The 25,031-nt window shown below is 38.8% G+C and overlaps 1 protein-coding gene across 1 annotated transcript in view; it reads right to left on the bottom strand.

Annotated features, from left to right (window-relative positions):
• Positions 1-25,031, bottom strand: part of GALNT5 (polypeptide N-acetylgalactosaminyltransferase 5) — an 84,630-nt gene that overhangs the window by 2,265 nt on the left and 57,334 nt on the right. Inside the window, exons 4-9 of the mRNA XM_007941813.2 lie at positions 15,146-15,281; positions 14,447-14,566; positions 12,075-12,192; positions 10,742-11,065; positions 4,932-5,012; positions 1,302-1,463 (exon numbers count right to left, since the gene is read on the bottom strand). Coding sequence (XP_007940004.1) covers positions 1,302-1,463; positions 4,932-5,012; positions 10,742-11,065; positions 12,075-12,192; positions 14,447-14,566; positions 15,146-15,281 — 941 coding nt within the window. The remainder of the gene's footprint in view (positions 1-1,301; positions 1,464-4,931; positions 5,013-10,741; positions 11,066-12,074; positions 12,193-14,446; positions 14,567-15,145; positions 15,282-25,031) is intronic.

The raw sequence follows: 25,031 nt of genomic DNA, 5'->3' as shown, positions 1-25,031 counted from the left end.
ATCACTAGCCTGAAATCTTGTCTAATAATTCTGGAAATAAGGAATATATTCTTATTCTTGTTTTCTTTCTCCCTTTTTCTCTCATCGTTGGCACAGGGGCAAAGAGATGGTAAGATATAATTTATTCAGTAGATATTTATATATTTCCCCAGAAGTATGCAAAATATATTAGTAATTCTTAGCTGCTTTTCTAAATAATAATAATAATAACAAAATATCCTGAATGAATTGAAATAGAATAGAGACTATCTAATGGGAGTAAGATTGGAGAACGTATAGTTCAGGCTCATGGATTCTGGCCCTAAAGAGGGGGAAAAAAAAAGTCATGAAGAGAATAGTAACTGTCTATGGCATGAAAAGGGATGGGGGCGCCCCAAGTAAAAAAGTGTATTTACTTTTGGGCCAGATCTAGGCAAAATGGTGGTCTTCATATACCCAATGTATTCAGCGGACTTGATAGCTACTTGAGATGAGATATTAGGAAATTTGAGAAGGTAGACCTGAAATTATTCCCATCACCCAAATACCCAACACCAAAGGTTATGACTTTGTATGTTAAAATATAAGTGGGAAAGACTGAAAGGACTTTGACAGTGAATAGGGAAGATGGGGTGTTCTGACAAATATTAACAACTGGATCTCTGGAGAAACATGCACTGATTTGTAGCACCTACTGATGTCTGTGGTGTAAATACTCCCACCATGGCTGATTTTAGGTTATCGATCTGATATCATTGAATGCAAAGTTGGGAAGAGATGCACTCAGTCGGCGCCTACCAGCTTGTGCAAGTAGGCTGCAGCCCACTACTGAGAGCCCATCCAGGAACTTGAGGGAATGTGAAGAAGTATCCTTATACAGAAAAGGGGCAGAATGAGGAATCAGATTCACACTAAAGTAGGTCTGTCGAAAGCACACTCTTCTTGCTTTCCCCAATATCCTCTCCCTAGAAGCTTCTCCAGCACACAATGAGAATCAATTCTAGCAATAAGCCTTCTCTTTGCATTGTTGATTGACTGAAGCAAATCACTTTTGAAACAAAGATGATGATAACAATGTAACTAAAAGAACCTGGTGAGGTCTATTTAAAATAATCGGTTTGAAAGAAATTTTGTGAAAGAAAATAAAGGACTTGACAATTTACAAAAATATATATACGTCTCTCTGTGTGAACTTTTGCACTGTGTATTGTCACAAACACATTCACAGCTTCCGAGAGAGAAAGCTGACAATGAGTGTTTTATATCCTATTTGACTGAAAGTTGAATTTGTGGTAAAGAGGAGGTACAAATATTTTGCTTACCAGTTCTGGATGAAAGAGTGATGCTGATTTATGCAGCCATTTCAGCCCTTTGTTTCTGTTATCACAAGGGTGCAGACTTAGGGCTCCTTTGTCAGGGATGGGGGCTAAACACCATTCTCCATGCTTAATAAGTCTTAACCAGGTGTAATTAAATTGTTGAAACTGTGGACCAAACGAATAACAAGACAGGTCACTTCAGGCAGCAAACAGAGAGGGACTTGTCAATCATTTCCTTTATCAATGGTTTAGATGTTTTGTATTCAAATCCTGGTACTGCCACTTTTAGTTTTGGTACGACAGGCAAAGTGTTTAGAGTGTCTAAGCTCATTTTTCTCATCCCTAAGTTAGATAGCAATAATGTCTATCTCAAGTGGTTAAAGCAATGACTGCAAAGTGCTTAGCACATCATAAGCCCTCAATAAATTCCACTGTAGTAATAAAAAGTATTTAGTACAATTAGTTCATATGTAAAAATGGACATAATTCCAGGTATTCTGGAATGCAGACAACCCAGCTGCTTGAAGTAATGGAGCATTCCAACTACCATATGGTTGGGGCCCTGAGCCATTGTCACAAGTCATAGCTTATTTGTGGGAATTATTTTATTTCCTTGTTTAAGGCTGTCCTGACAATTTTACTCTAAAGGATTGTGCTGTTGTAAGAAAGGTTAAAATCTGTCTTTGCTGATAGCACAAAACCAAACCAAACTCACAGCTGTTGAGTTGGACCCGACTCACAGCAACCACTCCTTGCGTTTCTGAGGCAGTATCACTATGGAAGTAGATTGCCCAACCTTCCTTCTGAGGAGTGGCTGGTGGGTTTGAACCACCAGCCTTCTGGCTGCCAACAAGGAATCGTCCATTTGCTTCCATGTTAGCATGCCACACACCCTAGATACTGCACTGGTTGAGCCTGCCAATGAGCGCGGTTTGGGGTGTAATCAATGTCTTCAATAAATGCTGACTCAGGTCAGAGAACTGTCTTTCAATACTTGTAAGTGTTTTCTCCCGTTGCCTGGTCAATTTACTCAGAGGTTCTGGGTCCGTGGGAAATTTGCTGTTTTGCAGAGTAATGTGAACCTATTAGGAAAATAAAGAGACTGCTGGCAAAATCTAAATAAGTGCTTTCACCTAACGAGTCATGTGTAATGTTTATGAGATATAACTGAATCATTTCTAATATAATTGAGATTGAATTTTGATTATCAGGCATGTCCTTGGCCTTTGAGCATCAACATCACCTGGGAGCTAGTTCGAAATGCAGGCTCCAAGGCCCCACATGGACCTACCAAATGAAGTGGCTTTATAACAAACTTCCCAGGTGATTTGAGTGCACATTAGCATTTGAGAAGCATGGACACATGATGCATTATTAGGAATATGTGTGGCTGCTAAGAGAAGCTAGACATTATCTTGAAAAGGAACATCTCAACTGGTTTTAAAGTCGATGAACTAAGGAGACATTTTAGGTAAGTTGAGAGGTGAGGCGTAAAGGTTCAATCCTAGAGTTTTTATTTCCTCTGAGCTTTTTAAGACAAATGCTGTAGTCATTGGCTTGGCATTAAGCCTCATTAATTCTGCTGAAAATAACATCTTTCATGTTTCTTTACTGTTCATTACTCATGCAAACCACAAGAGGCAGATGCTAGAAATGAGCAACAAGACAAAAAAGGGAGATGAGGTTGTTGGAAGACAGAGGTTGCATGAGTCATACTTTTGAATATTATCATCCCTAAGAGAGACTCAATGGTTGTCAAGAACAGAACTGGGATTTTCAGATTTCAAGCACTGGGTTATCAGGCAAAAAACAAAAAGTCACTACAATTAGCTGAGTCTTGAAGGATTGACCAGTTAATAATTTTCTTTTATATATTTAGCAAATTGTGGTTTTGTTTTACAAATTATTTCTTTATCTTACCTCTGAATTGTTGCTAAGTGAAAGTTATTTCTATCCATTGGTTCTTGACAATTTTCCCTCTGTCTGTATCCTCCCTTTTCTAGTTAAGAGATAGCCTCAAATCTACAAGCCATCACTGGACTATATCAGCAGAGATGACAAAACACTTTTTCTCTGAGGTGTTGTTGTTAGTTGCTGTTGAGTCGGTCCCGACACATGGAGACCCCATACATGCAGAGGAGAACGGTTCCATGGGGTTATCAAGGCCATGACCTTTAGAAAGCAGATTCCCAGGGGAGTGTTTTAAGGTGCCTCTGGGTAGGTTCGAACCAACTGTTAGGCTTAGTCCAGTACTCAACTGTTTGTACCAGAGTTAAGAGGTTGAGATGGGATACATTAAAAATAAAAGCAGTATCTCTAAGTTAAGGCAAGTAAGTTTTGACAAGCCTAGATGATTATTACAAAATAATTTCTCTACCAAACAGTGATCTGCAATTATTTGGACTGATGCCACCATTTCTACTCACACTCTTATTTGGCATCCAAACCAGAAAACTGCCCCCATAGAATGAGAACTTCATGGGACATATGTTGGAGCAGGAAGCGTGAAAACTCAGAGCTCACCTCCAACATTGCAGAGTCCTTGCTTGGCTTTCTCTGGCCCTATTCCCACCCCTAACCACAGGCATCTGAGTTTGTCAAAATTTTGCTGTAAATTTGTCCACCATGGATTATGCATTATGAGATTTCCATTACTCCCTTAAATGCAGGAAAAATAGGTGGATAGAAACAGAAATTTAGATTGCTGCCTAGATTAACTAATTTAAAATAAGTTCTTTATTTTCTTTATTACTATATCTTGATATGTTATATGTTATTCTTCATATTTTTGTCTCTGTTATTATAATAGTGAACAGTTATGAAGGTCTAAGTGTCAGTTAAGGAGCTCTGGTGGTGCAGTAGTTAAGGCATTTGGCTGTTAACCAAAAGGTTAGTGGTTCAAACCCTCCAGCTACTCCTCAGTCTGCTTCCATAAAGATTTAATAAGTTTGCCATACCCTGGATAGTTCTCTGTAGCCTTGGAAACTCTATGAGGCTGTTCTACTCTGTCCTACAGTGTGACTATGAGTTGGAATCACCTTGATGGGAGTGGGTTTGCTTTTGGGTGTCAGTTATTTTTCTTCATATGCACATGATAGTGTTTCGTATCTAGTACTTACTTCTACACTTACAACAGCTCTACTTCTACTTACCCAAAAGTTGAGTAATTTGTGAAAGTTAACATAATTTTGTAAGCTATGGAGCCAGGACTGGATGCCTGGTGGGTTGATGTTAAAAAAACCCATTGCCCTCAAGTCGGATCTGACTCATAGCGACCCCTCCTTGGGTTGCCGAGGCAGTATCACTACGGAAGTAGATTGCCCAACCTTCCTTCCGAGGAGTGGCTGGTGGATTTGAACTGCCAGCCCTCTGGTTAGTAGTCAAATGCCTTAGGCACTATGCCACCAGAGCTCCCTGGGTTGACTTTAGTACTCAACATTTTCTCCCTCAGTCATTGTCTTGACATTTAATATGTACCCTCTTATCACCAACCTTATGAGTATATAGAAATTTAGAGATTAATTTTGGTTTCTGTTGAACAAAGATTAATTTCTTGAGTGATGAGTTAGTTGGTGTCATACCCTGCTCCTGACAGCTACCTTAGACGAAACAGAGAACCCCAGGTTAGCGTACCTTGCTGCTTGCATCACAGTCTTCCAGAACAGCTGCGGTGTTTTCAGTGGAAATGCATTTACCCAAGGCCACATTAATAAGCTAGGAAGCAGAATATAAAACATGAATTAATTCAAAAAAATTAAAATAGAACAAAACATTCAGACACGTTCTGAAAACACAGAATATAAAACTATAATAAGGTTAAAAGACGGCTAAGTTAATAGCATAACATTACTTAGCACTACGCCATTTTATTGGTTGCTAGCTTGAACAGAGACATAATGTAATGTTGCGAAAGGACAGCCTCAATCTGTCAATTTAGGGCTGTGATTCAGCCACAGAGCCAAGAAACAGAAGCTTTTAATTAACCCTTGCCTGAGATGCTGAATGGGGAATGAGCAAAAGATGGCATGGAAAGTAGTTATTTTCCTGTCTTGAGTTCTTTGGATGCATATATTAGAAGTCAATGCACATCCTTGCAATTTAATCAAACCAACAGTTAGTTACCCGCTCTGTTCCCTGGCTGACCCCTTCAGCTATTTGATTGCTTAGGCACTGAATCATAGATAAATTGAGTCCTTCAAAGAACAGCAGATTCCAGCTGATTCCCTGTCAGAATCTTCCTAATGACTCAAGCAAGCTACAATTCATTATAGGAAAGTCACGAAAACTTATAAAGGGTCAACTTTAAGGTTCTTTCTGGCAGGCCCCCAGTTTTTTAATGGATTTCCAGGGTCAAATATGGAGGCAGGTTTCTATAAGTCACCATTTAATGCAGAAAAATGTTGATTTTCTTGCCCACACCGACATTCTGGGGCAAGGCTAATGAGATGGTGGATTAATAGTGCAATTTAGACTGCAGAGATTTCTAGAAGAGCTATGTAGAGCTGAGTATATATTATATGTCTCAAGAAGACCTCTTGAGCTGGGAGGCGATAAGGTCTTTGTTGCCAGGGACACTATTTCTGTCCCTTCCCTTTCCCTGTGATGACTGACACAGAGCTCTCATTCCTGGGTGTTGAATTGATGATTCTGGTCTTGCAGCCCACACAGTTGCCAGATAGCACAACAGGGTGGTCAGTGGGCTGGTTCTCATTTTCAAATGCATCGATCAGCTTGCAAGAGAGTAGGGGGAACCTTCATGGACAAGAGAATGCAGAAAAACTAAGAAACAGGGAAAATTGCAAATCTTGATAAACAAGGGGATTGTACCCATGTGAAGACAGGAGGAGAAGAGTTGGAATTGAGATCTTCCACATGAAGATGAAAAATTTAAACAGTTAGACCCTAAGTGAAATGGTGTTCTGTTGTTGACTGCTGTGGAGTCAGTTTCGACTCATGGGGACCCCATCTGCGAAGAATAGAATTGCTGTGTAAAATTCTCAAGTCTGTGACCTTTAGGATACAGATCTCAAGGTCTGTCTTCCAAGGGCCTTTGAGTGGGTTTGAACCACCAACCTTTTGCTTGTAGTAGAGCATTAAACTTTTGGGCCACTCAGCGATGCTTAAATGGTATACTAGAGAAGAAAATTTACCCGGGAGTACAAGGGAGACAATAGCGAAGCTTGATTACATTGTTCTGTGCTCTGGGTTCCTAAAGAAAAAGCCTCCCTTAGAATCTGAAACCTTATCTGAAACCTTACACCAATCTTCATTTGGGTTTTAGATGCAAAAATAAATGATAGCAACAGTACTGGATGGGAATCCTGACCCTTGAGGCACAAAAACAAACAAAAATAGTACCAGGTTGGTAACTTCTAGGGTGCCTGGCACAGAAACACACAAACCAATTTGATAAGGACAGACACTTCATCAAAAATCCTCAAAGAAAGCTTTGTTCGGAATTTAAAATTACAAACTTGGGAGGGGAGGAGACAATCCACCCTTAGTAAATGTGAGCGGTCATAACGTGAAGGATTCAAGTACTGAGAAACTGAGAGAGGAGAATTCATGGAAATTCACGAAGGTAGAGTAATCCAGGGGTTTAAAGAAAGGAAATGGTGGCCCAGTTGTTCTCTGGATCTTAACAGCAATAAGTATTATCATTTGTAGATTAAACAGAAAATATTCTGTCTCCAAATGAGTTTGGAAAACTGGCTTCAGTACAGCTAAACAGGTTCTTTTCCACAACATCTTTTCAGAAATTTCCGTGTGCCAACGTTCAGCTTGCTGGGTAAGAGGAAATGTACTATGAGTATTTACCAAATTTATTTGACCATGGAATCTTATTCTGGAAGTACTAATAACGAATAACATTATAAAGAATAGTGTTTGGACATCCTTGGCTTAACTAATCTATCTATTTATTTCCCATAAGCACTTCCTCCATGCACTGAAAGGCATTGAAAGGCGAGAGAACAATTTTCCAGCCTGTCTACCCTTCCTCCACCTCATCTGAAGATTTGACAGAAATTATTGACAGAAGTCCTTTTACTCATACAAAATGGTCTATGGAGTGTTAAGGAATTGTGAATAATTTTACCTAGTTATGAATGTTTTCAATATTTATCTTTCACTTTCATTTTAAAATAATTGTACCCATACCTTTTATTGTAAACATTTTTAATCTTTTTTTTTTTTTAAAATCAGGCAGTGAATAAATTATAAATATTCCATTTGAATTATTTCATTTTCTAATTTAAGAGGTGGAAGTTCCTTATAGTTTATTGTAGAATTGTTAAACTATAGATTGTTTGCTAACAGTTTATCCACTGAAAATATATATTATTATGTTCTTTTATTAATTTAAAATATTTTTAGTTCAATTAGATATTTGTTTTCATTAAAAAAAAAGGAAAGAGAAAATTTTCACTGCATATACATTCTGAAGTGTGTAGGTTAGAAGAAGGAAAAATGTGGAGCAAGTAACAAAAAGAAGTGGTGGAATTTATTTTCTTGACACTTTGAAAATTGTTGTTATGGATTGAATTGGGTACCCCATAAAGATACGTTGAAGTACTGACTCCTGTAACTGTGAATGTGACCAGTTTGGAAATAAGTGTTTTACTTATGTCATCAGTTAAGTTAACAAGGAAGGTCATACTGGAGTAGGGTGGGTTCTAATCTCTTCTGAGTGCTGCCTTACAAAAGGGAAGAACAGAAAGGGAGTCAGAAACACATGGGCGGAAAGATACCTTGTCAGTGTGGTGTACAAGCCAAGGAACGCCAGGAAACACCCAGAGCTACCAAAAACTGAAAAAAGGTTCTTTTCCTGGAACTAACATACACACACACACACACACACACAGACACGCACACATGCACACACGAAGGAGAGAGACAGAGACAGACACAGAACACACAGTTGGCCTGTGCCTTGAATTCCGACTCCTAACCCTAAGGATGAGAAAATAAATTTCTGTTCTTTAAAGCTAGCTGCTTTGTGGCATTTGGTTATAATAAAATAGGAAACTAAGACAACTGTGAATCCAAAATAATGGTCTAGTTAATTCTACAGTTACCTGGTGAAAGGTACCCTTTTTTTTTTAATGCTAAGATTGCTCCCTACTGGTTGCTTCAGAAAGGAGTAAGACATTTTTACTAAAATATGCCTGAGGAAGGCAACGGGGGAAATAAAATAAAAGGAAGTAAAATGTCATAATCATTTAAAAAGATATATGCTTAATTTTGATATATCATAGTTTAGACATCAACAGAGGGCTGTTCATTAGTAACTTTTCCCCAAAATTCTACTGGAGCTACTAGGTATGACGGCTGCACAGGGGAAACAAAAAGTAGTGTTTTACTTCCCTCTGGTGGTTAAAGGTTGTTAATGCTTTTGCTGAGATTCTGTGTTGAGAGTACAAGAAACACTACTGTGAGGATTTTTTCATGCTCAGGGAATAGAAGTAGAAAAAATTAAATTTATTTCTCTACCATATTTGAAATGCTATCATTTGAGCAGTAGATGAATCCAGTGTGTTCTTTCTAATGAGTTACATGGGACAAAACATCAAGGGAACGACTCAAAGTAAGTATACAAATGGATAGAACATATGTGAAGATAGAATTCTGGCCCAGAACTTCTGTAGCAACCAGCTCTGAGAAACAAGACCACAACCTCTGTAGAAATCAGCCCGAAATGGTCAGAAATTGATTGATAACTCCAGCTTCTAGAATTTGTTTCCTTGCTTCCAAATCAGGACCAACCAAGGAAAGCCAGTCATACTCCCAAATCAATTATACAGGTTGCCTACTTCTAGTTAGCCTGTGCTGACTGACAATCTTCAGTTAGGGCACACTCCAAACTTCCCACTTTTTTTCCATCTGAAAGTTTTGCTAGCCCCCTGCCTTCCTTTGAGTCCTTGCCAAACCCAAATGCTGGTGGCTGACTGCCTTGCTATTGCAAACTCTGAATAAGCAACTACTGCCTTTTCTCATTTAAGTCATTTTATTTGTTTTTGACATAAAAAAGTCAAATGGTTATAAAAATGATTATTTGGTAATATATCATGTTATGTACAAACAAGTCAGATATACTTATCAATTGAATTTTATAAAAATGGACCAAAATTTTATGCTAGTCCCCTCTTCTAGAAATCCTTCCAGAATTTCACTAATAATGTCAAAAGGAATGGCTTTACTAAGTAATTGTCATCAAGAGATTTGCTGAACAAAGAGTGTGTGGGTTGGTTTGGACAATCTACTTTCTGGGAAAATTTTATAAACCTTGGCCCCAAAGAGCAAGCATAATGAAAGTCAAATCTAAACATCTTCCAAGTGAAGAAAAATGAAACTCAAAACAACAACAGAACAAAAACAGCACTAAAAATATTTGTAACTAAAATTAAATTAGAAATAAAACAATAAAAGTAAAAATAATTGAGAAAGAGCCTAACATGAGGCTTGGTTGATTAATCATTATGAAACCCACTCTGTGGCAAATTTCCTATGTCTTGCCATCCTCTTCAAATTAAGCCTAACTCTTAGAATGGATTTTAAACGGCTTTTCTCCAGTGTCTCCTCTTTTAATTTTTTTCTTGGCTTTTTATTCCAGGCACCTGATCTAGCTTGGCTTTGTCTCTTTCTGTACCTTCCCTCAGACCTTGGGAATTTTTTTCTGCTTTTCTCTGACCATTTATGATATTTTCAACCCCTCTTTGAAATCTTTAAAAGCCCCAATTAAATCACATCATTTCACTGCTCAGTAGTTTCCCATGGGTCTCAGAAAGAAGGAAAGAGAGAGAGGGATAATGGAAAAATGAAAAGAAACGTTTGATTATGCATTCAAGCACCTGTGTGATATTAGCCCTGCCACCTCACCTCCTTCCTCTGGTGCTACTCCTCACCTCCTCACACCCCTACAACCACATGCACCCTTCTACCAGTTCTCTAAAGCCTCAAACTTTCACGTGTCTTGGAGTTTTTGAGTGAGGAGCATCCTCTGTTTAGGTCGCCCGTCCCTAGAGCACGGATGACACTGTCCTTCAGACGTTGGCTTCTCCTCTGTGAGGGTTTCTCCCCACCCTGACACAAAGAACTGATTGCTCACTAAACGAGAGCTAATATAGCTGCACTTACACTTTGCTTCTGTATTTGTTTATTATCTGTCTTCCCTGCTCTACTTGATCCCTCACAAAGCAGGGATCAAGTCTATTTTATTCACCACGTTATAATCCAGCTCCGAAATTCTGTTAAGTATTTGCTGAATTAATCAAGGAGACTAACTTCCTACAAAGAGGTTGACCTATATTGAATCTTCAACCATGTCGTGTCCCATCTGCACACATACCATGTATTTACAATGTACTAATCTATCCTTCTCCACACATTTCTTTTGAATGAGACGTTTTCATGAAGTAAGATTTGAAATTGGAGCTTGAACTTACCACACCACTAGCTCTCACAATGGGAGCTTTCAAGTCGGGAAAAACATTCTCCAAATACCATTTGAAGCTTTTGCATTTCAGTTTCCTTCGAAGCTCCCTCTGCTGGGCGAGGTTTCCGACATCTAAACCTTGATCTATGAGGTGATCTCCATGGCCATAGAACAGCTCCTTGTATTCATCAAGCCAGACCTCAGCCACCCGCACCAAGTTCCGCTCCACTGTTTTCATCCGGTCTTTGGGAAAGGAATACGGATTGTCATTTCGGAATATGTGGCCCACTCGGGAACAGGGAATAATCTCAATTTCGCCACCGCACATCCACACCTGGAACAGTTTTATGATAAACATCTATTATCGAATGATTGTCCACAAATCACGGGCAATGAATAATGATAAGAAAACACCTGGCAACTTCCCCACTCCGCTGCTATTGGCAGCAGTACTCTCAGCCTTTTACATTCTTTTAGTAGGAAATTTAACTCAGCGAGGTTTATTTATTTATTTATTTTTATTTTGCTGCAGACTAGCTTGGAATTTGTATCATTACTTCGTTTTTCTTCCTATTCTGTGTGAAAACTTTTCTTCCTCATGAAATCTTCACAGAATTTCAATATGTAAAATGTGTCATATGAGTTCCTCTTTGGTTAAATCAGGGAAAGAAGAATGGACTTCCCTTGTGCACTTACTCCTTGTTACATCCCTCGAACCTCCATAAGGCTTGTGGAACACAACTTGAAAACCATTCTCTTTATCTGTCGCTCCAAAGTAACATCTCTTGTAATGTATGTCACCCAGCCCCAGAGGAAAGCAGATAGTTGCTTTTCAGATGTTTTCCACTACTGCTCCTGCTGAGGGTTACTTAGATGTTAATCGGTAGGAAATGTCCAAGGAGCAGCTCTATTGGAAACACCTGTCCTACTTGTGGCTTCTTTAAAGGTACTTCTTTGTAGCCCTGCCACTTGTGCTTTCTAAGGTAGACTGACCCTTTACTGAATGATTCCATTGCTTCAAAGAGAAATGTTTCAGGAGAGTTATTTTGTAGCAAGTAGGAATCCCAAAGCATTTTGCTGTAAATGGCAGAAAGTTATTTTCTCCATCTGTAGATGCAGAAATGGTGTGGTGAGCTATATGGGAACTCTTACAAGTTTCAGGACAAATATTGACTCTCCCAAATACAATCTGGGAAATGAAAACATTAATCCAGGGACCCAAAAATTTCTGTGAAATTTCTTCCCAGATGCACTCACATACCTGATTACTTTAGTCAAATGAAACCATTTAAATACAATAAACTGTTCACTGTAAAGAGAATTTGAGAAACACTTGGTGATACCTTGAATGAGAGCTCCATATTTTCTCCACCCCACACATCAAGCCCAGGGTCATATGTTCCAAGTTCAAAAAAGTAATTTTTATCAATAGAAAATAATCCACCTGCCATGACGGGGCACCTACAAAAAAAATTGGGGGTTTAAACTTAGATTTCATGGGAATTCAACTTTTCAAATGTGGGTCACCCAGAACATTGTGCTGGAGTTTGGAGGTATTTCAGAATAGCTACCAAGTTCACGGAGGTCTTGGGATGGAGTGATATAAGTGACACATAAGGTACAGGTTCTCTGGTTTAAGGTGGCAGAGCTAGATTAGGGTCAGCAAAGATGAGACCTAGAACTGGAACTGGTATTAGTCCTTTATACTCTGACACAGCCCTCTAGAAAAGTTGTTTTTAACACTTATTTAGTGCAAACTGAGTGCCAGACATTATTCCAAATATTATATAGGTATTAAAGCTGACTTCATAATAAACTTTTGAGTGCATGCTATTATTATGAAGAAGGCACACCACAGAGAAAATAAGAAATTTGCTCAAGTTTGCAGACTTGCGTGTTTTTGTACAGCTGGTGTTCAGATGTAGGCAGCCTGCTTAGCTAATGCATTAATGAGGCTGTCATTCACATCACTCCACTGCCTCTCAACTCTAGCCAATTTTTAGTGCACTTTCTATATATATGATCTCATTTAATTCATGAAACATAAAAAGTAGCTACTTTTATAGTTCTTATTGTTAGGTACCATCGAGTTGGCTCTGACTTATAGAGACCCTTTGTCCAACAGAACGAAATACTGCCTGGTTAGTCTTAATGTGAAAATGAGGAAACAGAGCTGGAGAAAGGCTAAGTAACTTTTTGAGCTCACGCTGATAGTAAGTAGTGAAGTTGAGATTCAAACCCAGAGAATCTGACCTCTGAGCCTTTGCTAATATTATTGATCTTGATCATGGAGAACAGAAATTACATACAGTCAGCAGTTGAAAAAAGGCATTAACTACTTTCCATGGTGGTCACTACTGAGCCAGCTCAGAATGGTTTGTGTGAAGAGGATGCCTTGTGTTTCGGATATACAAAAATCTCAAAGATAAGATAATTCTTGGCCAAACCTGCCTGCTGCCTCATTTATGCACGTAACCTCTCTGTACTCCCCAAACATCCTTACCACACTATGCAGAATGTATTTTGTTACTGAAGTTATGTTGACAATAACCTGACCTCAACCACCACATTGGTCCTCAAAATGGGAATCTGAATCAAGCAAAGAAATTCTTCAAGTGTGACATTAGATAAAGAGTGTTGGATTTAGGCAAATCTGGGTTTAAATCCTAATTTATTCTTTTATTAGCTATGAATTTTTTGAAAATTTACTTAACTCTCTAAAGTTTCAATTTCTATATCTCCATGAGGGGACTCATATGGCGTTGCTACAATGATTGGCACATAGTACTTAATAAATGGCAGGACTTCTGGTTTACTCCCTAGGAGTATCGATTTTGAAGGTATCAACATTTGGTAAGAAGTATGATTTATTGGAGGGCAAATTCAAGGAAAACATGTTGGGCTGTGTCTGCTCAGGGTCTTTCTACAGCAGGGCAATCTTCAGGAATGCTCTGCCTTTGCCTGGCTGAGAGCCTTTCTGCAGCTCTAGACTTTGAGCAAAGTAAAAGAGGCCCCTCATTTTGGCTTCAGGTGAAAATTATTTCTCATTTAATTCACAGAAGTTGGCACCCCTTTCACAGAATAGATGGGATTAAATTCTAAGAAAGAAAATCCTAACAATAGCTAGTATTATAACAACATTTCAATTACTATTATTTACTGTCTTAATTGTCACTCATATTTGTTTTAATATTATGTGTATTATATAGTATTCATGAAACACATTGCACTATTTTGTGTTTGTTAGGTGGTACATTCAGGATGAAGGAACCCTGGTGGTTCAATGGGTAAGTGCTTGGCTGCTAACTGAACCCACAGCCACTCTGTGGAACAAAAGGCCTGGCAATCTACTTCCATAAAGTTTATAGCCTAGGAAACCCTATGGAGAGGTTCAACTCTGTCATAGAAGGTGATGAGTTGAAATCAACTTCAAAGCACACAACACCAACAAACTCAGGGTGAGCAGGAAAAGTGTTAGTGAATTTCTTTGGGTTCAAGACTGACAAGGCTACAATTGACCATTTAATAAATGAAGTTTGGAAGGGAGAAAATAATTTCTGAGAAAAACTTTGTTTGCTTTTAGTCATCTATTGGCTAAAACGATAATCCTTGATGTTAGGGAGTGACAGGATACAGCTGTTTTGTAGAATTACTTTCTATGTCTTGAAAAAAGAGATTTATAACTATCTGTTAGTCTTGTATTTCACACACTTACCTTATCACATCTGTTTCTTTAATTCTATTTTTTGCAATGACATCTGGAGGAATTGTTCTCCAACCAAAGTTCATGGGCCACACAAAGATGCCTCTTTGAAAGTTATCCACTGTCATGTAGCTAATCCAGGAAAGCAAACAAAAGTGCTGCCTGAGATCATATACCTTTGAATTCTTCATCACCCCAACTCAATGTTTTGTTAAAATTAATAAAACAGATACTTAGGATGATAGGTTTAGATTATCACAAACTTTTTAATAACAATTGAGAGTTTATGAGTGTAATTTGCTTGTTTTTAACTCATATTTTTCTTCTTATATTGTTCTGGCCATTTTTGAGGGAAAAAATCCTGCGACATACATATAACTACTTACCAGCACATATACGTTTCTAACAAAAAGAAGAACTAGAGGAAAACAAATATTTTTAGATTCAGTTGAATATAAGAAGAAAGACCTGGACAGTAAGAAGTTGGATATTTTGGTACTTAGAGTTAAGTATTTGTGGTGTCTACATAAACTATCAGATTGATCTGTCCTTATCCCAAGATATATATCATGGATTTTAATTTCTTTAAGTGGAAAAACTCTGTGTTTCTTAGCTTTGCAAAGATGAACACATCAGGATTAGAACCACTACTATTTTCTGGTTCTGGGAATAGACTCACTTATAAATATCTCGTGAAAATGGCAATATTACCTCATATCCTTATCGTTGATGACTTCAATAACTGGACAGGCCACTTTCTTTCTACTTAAATAAACTCTTTCCAGGAGAGGTTCTAACCAACCAATGTTACATTCCACGTGAGAATCTAAGAATGTCAACACATCACCTAGAGAACAACAAACAACAAACAAAACAAAACAAAACAAAAAAGGAGTCATTTACAAATGCAGTATACTGAATGTGTGCCCTTCATGTTCAAAGATGGTGGAGGTTACTCCAGAAATCTTGTTGTAAAGGCAGTGATCTTTTCTTCTCAATGAATTCTTGGTTTCTATAATTTCATTCTATAATGAAATGGAAGAAAACTCTCATCAGAATTCCTATAGGGCAACCATCATTTATATCTGGAAGAAATGGATTAGTCACTTAGAACGGGTAGCAAAATTCCAGAGGTGGAGAACTAATCAAGATGACAGACTGGGCAGATACACTACCTAGACCCTTTACCAGAAAGACACAAGAAACCAAATGAAATAGATACTGACAATAATTTTGGAACCCTGAGCTTCAAAGGAAAGGATAAAGAAGTATATCAAATACCAGTTAGAAGAGAAATACTGAACAAAAACAGCAAACAAAAAGATATATGGAGCATTGAATTGCCAACTGGCCTGACACAGAATTATTTTAAGCAGTATGTCAATCAGGGAAAGAACCAGATAACTGGCTCCACTTGGCCAGGACTACACCAGCACCTACATCAGTAACTGGTGTCCAAAGAGAGGTATGATCTCCCCCATTAGCCTGCACAACCTCCCAGTGGTCACAGGTGCACCCCCCCACAACTTCTTGGTGGGCAGTCGACATCTACCATCTGGTGTTCCACCCAGTCCACATGCTCCTGCCCCCACCCCTGCCCCTGCTCACCCATTGCTCTACTTCCCCAGCATCCTGAAGTGCACTCTGCTAGACTGAGTGCCATGCTCCTCTTGCTTAAAACATTTGTAGGGCATACCCTTGCAGGTCACATGTTGTATGACCAAGGCCTCTGTGGTTGGTGGTGTGTGCTCTTGTGGAGTGAGTGTTGCACTCAATTTGACTCTATGATTGGTGGCATTCAACCTCTGCCTCCATGCTTGCATGTACCCCCACAGCGTGGGTGCCATGTCCAAGCTACCTGTGTGCTGGTGGTGCCTGTCTGTGTGACCTCCACAGGTGGCAGCACATGCTTCCACCACAGCTGTGTTTGTTGGCCAGAATTTTGGAATGGTACTATGCCACCTTTTTTTCCCCTCTTATTTATTCCCTCTTCCTTCTTTTCTTTTTCCTTTTTCTTTCTCCTTTATTTCTTCCTCCCCTCCCTTTTCATTCTTTCCCCATCAATTGGGAGCCAGAGACCCTACCCACCCATACTTGCCACACCTGCTACCCAACCCACTGAGTGAGTGCCACCACTCACTCCAGAACCACAGGATCAATGACAGACAGCAGCCAATATCTGTCCAGACTTCCCTCAGCTGCTCCACACAACCAGTGATCAAAGACTCATGCCCACACTCCCACATGCTACCAAATCCATCTGGTGAAGTGGTGAGTGACTTAGTGCTGCTAAAATAGCAACAGAATATCATGTGTTTTCTGTTACCCAGACATATTAAAATAAAACAAAACAAAAAATCAAGGTGAAGCAGACCAACATATAATCAACAAATAAATACAACAACATGATGACTCAAATACTGCAGGCAACTTCAAATCACAAAGAGAAGCAGGACAAGATGGCTCAAGAAAGTGGCCAAATATAGGCCCAGAAAATCTTCTAGAAGAAGAAATGGTATTGGAACTACTTGATAAGGAATTCAAAAGAATTATATGTAGGACTCTTTAACAGGTCTACAAAGACAGCAAGGAAAACAAAGATAGCAGTAAGGAAATCATAGACAAAATCAAGAAAAACACAGAAAAAAATCCAGAAAAAATGAGGAAAGTAATAAAAGAACAACTTGACAAAATAATGGAGCTCTGGTGGCGTAGTGCCTAAGGCATGTGACTGCTAACCAGAAGGCTGGTGGTTCAAACCCACTTGTCACTCCTCAGAAGGAAGGTTGGGCAATCTACTTCTATACTGATACCGCCTCAGAAACCCAAGAAGGGGCCACTATGAGTTGGATTTGACTCCATGGCAGTAGGTTTGGTTTTGGTTTATACAAAAAATAGCAAATAGAAATCCAGAAGTTTAATACTAAAATCTCAGAAACAGATAACACGTCAGAAGGGCAAAGGAGTAGAGCTGAGTTAATGGAACATAGAATTAGTGAAATTGAAGATAAATCTCTTAATACTATTTTCTGACTGATCCCCTTTATAAATGAGAATAAAAAAAAAAAATAAAAGAGAGAGAAGGAGAGAGAGGAAGAAACTCTAAGAATAACGTGAGTCAGAGAAAAAAACAAACAAACCCCCAAAAAAGCACAGAAAAAATTGTTGAAGATTTGTTGGATGAAAACTTCCCTAATACCATAGAAGATGAGAAATAAGCATCCAAGAAGCTCAATGTTTCCCATCTAGGAAAGACCTGAAAAGAAAATCACAAAGATATATCATACCCAAACTGGCAAAACAAAAGACAAAGAAAGAATACTGAAAGCACCTTGGGGAAAACTAAAAGCTGTCTACAAAAGGCAACCAATAAGACTAAGCTCTGAATTCTTGGCAGAAACTATGCAGGCAGAAAGGCAATGAGATGACTTTTATAAAAGCTGAAAGAAAAAAAATTACCAACTAAGAATCATATATCCAGCAAAATTGTCCCTCAAATATACTGGTGAAATTAGAACATTTCCAGATAAACAGAAATTGAGGGAATTTGTAAAAAACAAACCATCTTTACAAGAAATGCTAAAAGAATCCTTCAGACAGGGAACTAATGTCAGACAATAACCTGAGACAAATACACACACAAGATCACCTAGAAATCAACCCAGATAGAAAGGTATCAAAAATAAAACCTATAAGATTGAAAATAGGAAACCAGAGACATCAATTTGTAAACAATGACTACTATAAAGCAAAAAGAGAGAATAAATTGTGTAGTTACAAAAGTTCCAAATGTAGCGGAAGTCAAGATGATACCAAGATAGAACAGACTGTTTAAAACTTGGGCAGAGATACTATTGAATTACAGGGTAACCTCAAAGAATATTAATAAACCTTCTCACCAAAATAAAGAAGAAGAACATCATAGACTCAATAAACACTACAATAACAGTGTCTTAGACTGGGTTCTCTAGAGAAGCAAAACTAGTGAAGGATAGAGAGAGGGAGAGGGAGAGAGACAGAGAGAGAAAAAGAGAGAGAGGGAGAGAGAGAAGAGAAAGATTTATCTCAAAGAAATGGTACATGGTTGTAAAGGCTGCCAAATCCCAAGTCCATGGGGTCAGACTTAAGACTGAAGGATTCTCCTGACTCATGTAGCTGTAAGGACTGATGTGCCCAAGACATGCAGGTCAGATAGAAGGCTGCTGGCTCACAGGGTGCAGTAAGTTCAGCAGTGTGCTGGCTAAAGTCCAAAAAATCAGGGGTCAGATGACAATGAGCCAGGTGCAAGATTCAGGTTGAACAAAAAGCCAGAAAGTTTTGCCAGAATGTCTATGTGTATTAGATGCAGACCACATCCCTGAGGAAACTTCCTTTCAACTGATTGGCTGCACATAGCAGATCATGGAAATGACTATATTCTATCAGGTCTCATCACGAGGGTTGACTACATCATAGCTATCAGAGCTATCAAACCACTGAGATGGCCTAGCCAAGTTGACACACAACCAGAACCATCACGAACAGCAACAAAGGAAATGATAAGAAAATCTGTTAAAAAAATTAGCAATAAAAAATTATGAAACAAAGAAATCATCAGCATCAAATGTAAAAGCTAAAACTATAAAGGTCATCAAAGAAAAAATAGGGAAGAAAAAACAGCAGAAGATAAAGTAGATAACTGAGACCTCCTAAAAATTAAACATTTATGCACATCAAAAGACATCGCCAAAAGAGTAAAAAGGGAACCTACAGGCTGGAAAAAATTATTGACAATGACATATAGGACAAGGGACTAATCTCCAAAATTTATAGAACACTTTAACACCTCAACAACAAAAACACAAACAATCCAATTTAAAAAATGGGTAAAGGACATGAATAGATACTTCACCAAAGAAGACATTCAGAGACTAACAAACGCTTAAAGAAATGCTCAAAATCATTAGCCATTAGAGAGATGCAAATCAAAATAATAATGAAATATCACCTCACTGCAAAACTAATAGCAAAGTTAAAAAAAAAACAGAAAACAACAAATGTTGGCAAGAGTGTGGAGAGACTGGAATGCTCATGCACTACTGGTGAAAAAAAAAAAAAAAATCTTTACTGCCACTGAGTCAAGTCCGACTATAGTGACCCCCTTTGGGTTTCTGAGGCAGTAAATCTTTACAAAAGCAGATTGCCCAGACTTCCTTCTGCAGAGTGCCTAGTGGGTTTGAACCTCCAACCATGTGGTTAGCAGTCAAATGCCTTAGGTACAGGATTATAAAATGGTGTTTCCACTGAAGAAAACAGTACGATGCTTTCTTAAAAAAGTTGGAAATAGGAATAACATATCCAACCTAGCAATCACACTACTAAGGATATATCTTATAGAAATAAGAGCCATGACATGAAATGAGAGCCAGAACAAGAACAGATATATGCACACCTGTGTTCATCATGGCACTATTTACAATAGCAAAAAGATAGAAACAACCTAAGTGCCCATCAGCAGATGAATGTATAAAAAAACTATGATATATACGCACAATGGAATACTACATAGCTTTAAAGAATAACAATGAATCTGTGAAACACCTCATAACATGGATGAACCTGGAGGACATTATGCTGGGTGAGATTATTCAATCACAAAAGGACAAACACTGTACAAGACCACACTATAAAAAATCAAGAAAAGTTTTAAACACAGAAAGAAACATTCTTTGAAATTTACTACAGGTAGGAGAGGAAGGGAAGGTAAATCACTAACTACAGGGTATTAACTCAGTGAAGGTAAAGGGGGAAGTCTTCACAAAGTGATCAAGGCAAAGGAAGACATTGGGAGGAACACGAGAGTTAAAGGCAACAAAGGGAAATGCTATTTGTGGTGGTTAAGGTTATGTGTCAACTGGGCTGGGCCTGGTTTTGAGTGGCTGGGCAGCTGGATGTAGTTATTACTGTCAATCAACTCTGTGCTGGAATCTACTGTGAGCAGCTGAGTAGCTGCTTTAGGGATGTGGTCTGCTTCCAATCTATAAGAAGAAGCTTTGAGAAAGGTCTCTGAGCTTTTGGGCATGCTTGCACCCTGCGTGTAGCTGAGTCTTCATTCAGCTGGCGTGTTGCTTGCTGATCTTTGGACTGTTTCTGGACTTGAATTAATGGCCTGCCATGTTGCTTAATAATCTTGGGACTGTGCCATTTTGCTGGTCAACCTTGGGTTTGTCAGCCTCAGCAGCCAGCAGCTGCCTGAATTAAGAGAAGCCTTCAGCTTCAGTGGGCTGGGAGCAAGAGGCAGAGCTGAAGCCCATGGTTGAGGGGCCTTCACCCAGCCCCTAGAGCTGGCACTTTCAACTCGTACTTCTAGCTCCCTAAACAGTAAGAGAATAAATCCCTATTTGTTAAAGCCATCCACTTGTGGTATTTCTGTTAGAGCAGTACTAGAGAACCAAAACACTCTTACATATACAACCCTGCAATAACAGTAATAATAATCTGTGAATGAATACATAGACAGACACACAAACTAAACAGGTGTGGGAAGGTGAATTGGACCTCATCCAGGAATGTATATAAGTTTGATAGAGGATATTTCTATGTATATATTTATATGTGCTGCAAATATACCCAAGTATGTGATAGAGCATACAGGGGGCAAAGTTATTAAAACTTAAGCTTTAACCTAACACCTAGAGGGAATAAGTTGCTGGACCTGGGGGTTCAGGACCATAGTCTCAGGGGACATCAAGGTCAATTGCCATAACATAGTCCACAGAGACAATGTTCTACATACTACTTTGGTGAGTAGCAACTGGGGCCTTTAAAGCTTGTGATTGCCCATCTAAGGTGTAATTATTGATCTCTTCCCATCCAGGACAAAGAAGAGTGAGGAAAATCAAAGACACATGGAAAAAATTAGTCCAAAGTACCAACGGATCACACGAATGACAGGGTTCATGACTCTGAGACTAGAAGAAGATGGTGGCCAGCTACCACAGCTGCTCACTCTGAAAGGGATCACAGTAGAAGGTCCTGGATAGAATGGGAGAAAAAGACAGAACAAAACTTAAAATCTTAAAAAAAGATCAAGCTTATTGGTCTGATAGAGACTGGTGGAACCTCTGGGACTATGGCCCTTAGTGACACTTCAAGCCTGGAGCTAAACTCACCCCTGTGGCTCAGTTTTCAATCAAACAGTAGAAAGGCCTCCAAGACGAACAAAAACACCTAGGAGGTATGCACACCTTAGATCAATCAGTCACAGGACATGAAAAGGGCAGCATTTGCCCAGGGATAAAACTAAGAGGGCAGGAAGGGATAGGAAAGAAAAACAAATGGAAACAGGAAGCCCAGGGAGGAAGTGGGGAGTGTTGTTACATTGCAGGGACTGCAGTCAATGTCATGAAAGAAAGTGGGTATGAATTGTTGATGGAAAACTAATTTGCTCTGTACACTTTCACTCAAATCACAAAAATAGTTTTTTTCTTTTCCTCCTTTTTGGTTAAAAACAACAACAACAACAACAACAAAAAAAAACCAAAATCCCCAGAGGAAATATGTTGTATTAAAGATGGTTGCTGCCATCACTTCTAAGGTGGATGAATCCCATTAACTCTGGAATTGGGAGGTTGAGGCATTGTTTTGTGGAAGACCAGGATGAGTTTGAGAATACAAGTTTGGCCTTCGGAATGATGAAAAAGATAAATAATAACATAGTAAGCGGGGAAGGTATTAAAGTGCAGAAAACAGCAAAACCAGAGGTGCTGTAAGAAGGGTAACTAATTAACTAAATAAATCAAATAGGACAGAAATATTTACTGACAAATATTTTTGCTTTTGTTTTCTGTTAGTTGTATGAAATGACCTCTTTTTCTTCAGTAAAAACTTCAGTATCATCTACACTGCTTCAAATGTTTTTCACAAATAAATTGTGTATGCATGTGGGTCAAAACCAGACTCACAGCCATCGAGTCGATTCCGACTCATAACTAGCCCCTTTGGGTTTCAATGGCTATAAATTTTTACAGAAGTAGATTGCCCAGTCTTTCTTCCATGGAGTGGCTGGCGGGTTTGAACTACAAACCTTCTGGTTAGCAGTCAAATGCCTTTGGCCCTGTGGGTAGGGGGATTAATAATAACCTATAATAATATCAGTAATTATTTACTAAGCACTTGTTTTATGCCAGCATTCCACATGGTTGTTTTTTTCCTACTCTTTTTTTTTTTTAATTGTGATTTGGGTGAAAATTTACAGAGCAGATTCGCTTTCTATACAACAGTTCACATACACTTTGTCTCATAATATTGACTACAATTTACCCCAATACAACAGCTCTCCTCCCACTTTCTCCCGATAGTTACCTCTTCCCTGTGTCCATCCCTCCATGCACTCCTGCCCCCTGAGCTGTCTCCCTGTGCATAAGCTGCCCTTCTTTCTCCCATGATTGTTCTCTCCAAGGAATATGTCTACCTCAGGTAAATGTTCAACTCATATGCCTGTCTTTTGTTTGGCTGGAAGCCACAGGTGTAGGTTCAATTCCAGATCTGAAGGGCAGCTAGGGGCCACAGTCTCAGTGGTTCCACCAGGCTCTATCAGACCAGCAAACCTGGTCCCCCCTCTTTTTTTCCCCCAAATGATTTTGAGTTTTGTTCCACAATTTTCTCCCTCTCTATCCAGGATCTCCTACATAGATCCCCCTCTGAGTGGTTTACAGTGGTAGCTGGGTACCATCTAGTTCTTCAGGTCATATAGGCTGCAGATCTCATGGTGTACCAGTCACTAAGACTAATTGTTTCCATGAATCTTTGGTTTTCTTCATTCTTCTTTGCTTTGGATGAGGAGAGACCCATTGTTGCATCTACATGGCTACTTGCAAGCTTTTAAGATCTCAGTCACTACTTGCCAAAGTAGGAGGTAGAACTCCACGTGGTTGTTTTATTTAATCCTTGCAACAAACCTGCAGGACCTGATCCTTTTACCTGAGTTAGATTCTGATAAACATCCTGCCCTGCAATCTGAATGAGTATTAGATACTGAGAATGGTAAGAGAGGTTTTCATGTTGCCCCTTATCATTCTCTAGAAGATATTTTCAGATTTTTGGGGAGGAAAACGAGCTGTTTGAATTCTATTTCTGCATATACTAGTATTACTGATTTCATACTTGCCTGTGGCATCCCCTTCCCTTTTCTCTGAATCTTAAAGAGTAAAACTTTACTGAAGTATAGCTGTCAAGACATGCCAGATTCTGGATCCAGAGTATTGTCTTTGAACTCTTTGACTGGCTAAAACATTCTGGAAATAATTTTTGCCGTGGTATCTTTGCTGATCTCTGAGGACAGAAACCCTTCAGACCCATAGCCATCTCCTGTCTTTTCCCTACTTGTAAGGGCTGGAGGATACCCCACAGGGAATCAGAGAAGACTCACTGGGCTGGCCACTCTTACTCAATGTTGGTCTCTAGATTATATTCTCAGCTAAAATTGGTGCAGGATTCTGAATTCCTTTGGGTTCCCACACAAATTTCTGGCAGATTTCAGGGCAGTCTGGTGGATCCTTAGGCAAAGCTGTGACTAACCCTATTCAGACACATTTTTCTGCTTCTTTCCAAACTCTCGGGTGTTGATCCTCCACTAATACTTCTCAGAGTAGGCCTGAGATCCTCCTGTCTACAGTGAGACAGGAACAGAAATTGAGAACAATTTTTTTAAAACTTCATACCAATTTGCCAGAATAATTTATTGTCTATTAACTATATATATGATATAACATAAATGTATATATTTATGTTATATCATATGACATAAATGTATATATTTATGTTATGTGATATATATATATATACATCACATATATATATATATATATATATATTTAAAAAACATAGGCTTGTGTTTTATGTATCAATGCTTTGTCTGTTTCTTTGTATTATATTTATATTACATGTATTATATGTTGTTGTTGTCAGGTGCCATTGAGTAGGCTCTGACTCATAGCAACCCTATGTACAATAGAATGAAACACTGCCTGGTCCTACATCATCCTCACAATCATTGCCATGCTTGAGCATATCATTGCAGCCACTGTGTCAATCCGTCTTGTTCAGCATCTTCCCCTTTCTCACTGACCCTCAGCATTACCAAGCATAATGTTCTTCTCCAGGGCCTGGTCCCTTCTGACAACATGACCACAGTACGTGAGATGAAGTCTGGTCAATCTCACTTCATGGAGTAGGAGTGCAAAATATGGGAATTACAACCGGAAGTGTCCTTCTCACTAATTTGAGAAACACTGCTCTGATAGGTAAAATACCAAAAGCAAACTAGTTGCTGTAGAGTCAGGTAAAGGCAAGCAATTAAGATATAGCTAGCTGGCCCTCTTTGAGAAAGACTGGGTAAGAGAAGAAATCAAAATTGAAATTCGAAAATTCCTTGAATCAAATGAGAATGAAAACAAAACATGCCAAAATCTTTGGGACACAGCAAAAGCAGTAATCAGAGGCCATTTTATAGCAATCAATGGACACATCAAAAAAGAAAGAGCCAAAATCAACACTTTAAACCAACATCTCCAACAATTAGAGAAAGAACAGCAAGAAAAGCCTACAGTCACCAGAA

This window comes from Orycteropus afer, unplaced genomic scaffold (assembly GCF_000298275.1).
Source record: "Orycteropus afer afer isolate SDZICR_OR568_19922 unplaced genomic scaffold, OryAfe1.0 scaffold00084, whole genome shotgun sequence".
Classification (NCBI taxonomy): Eukaryota; Metazoa; Chordata; class Mammalia; order Tubulidentata; family Orycteropodidae; genus Orycteropus; species Orycteropus afer.
Note: the sequence above shows the minus strand (reverse complement) of the source record. Positions and strands in the feature narration are given on the sequence as shown.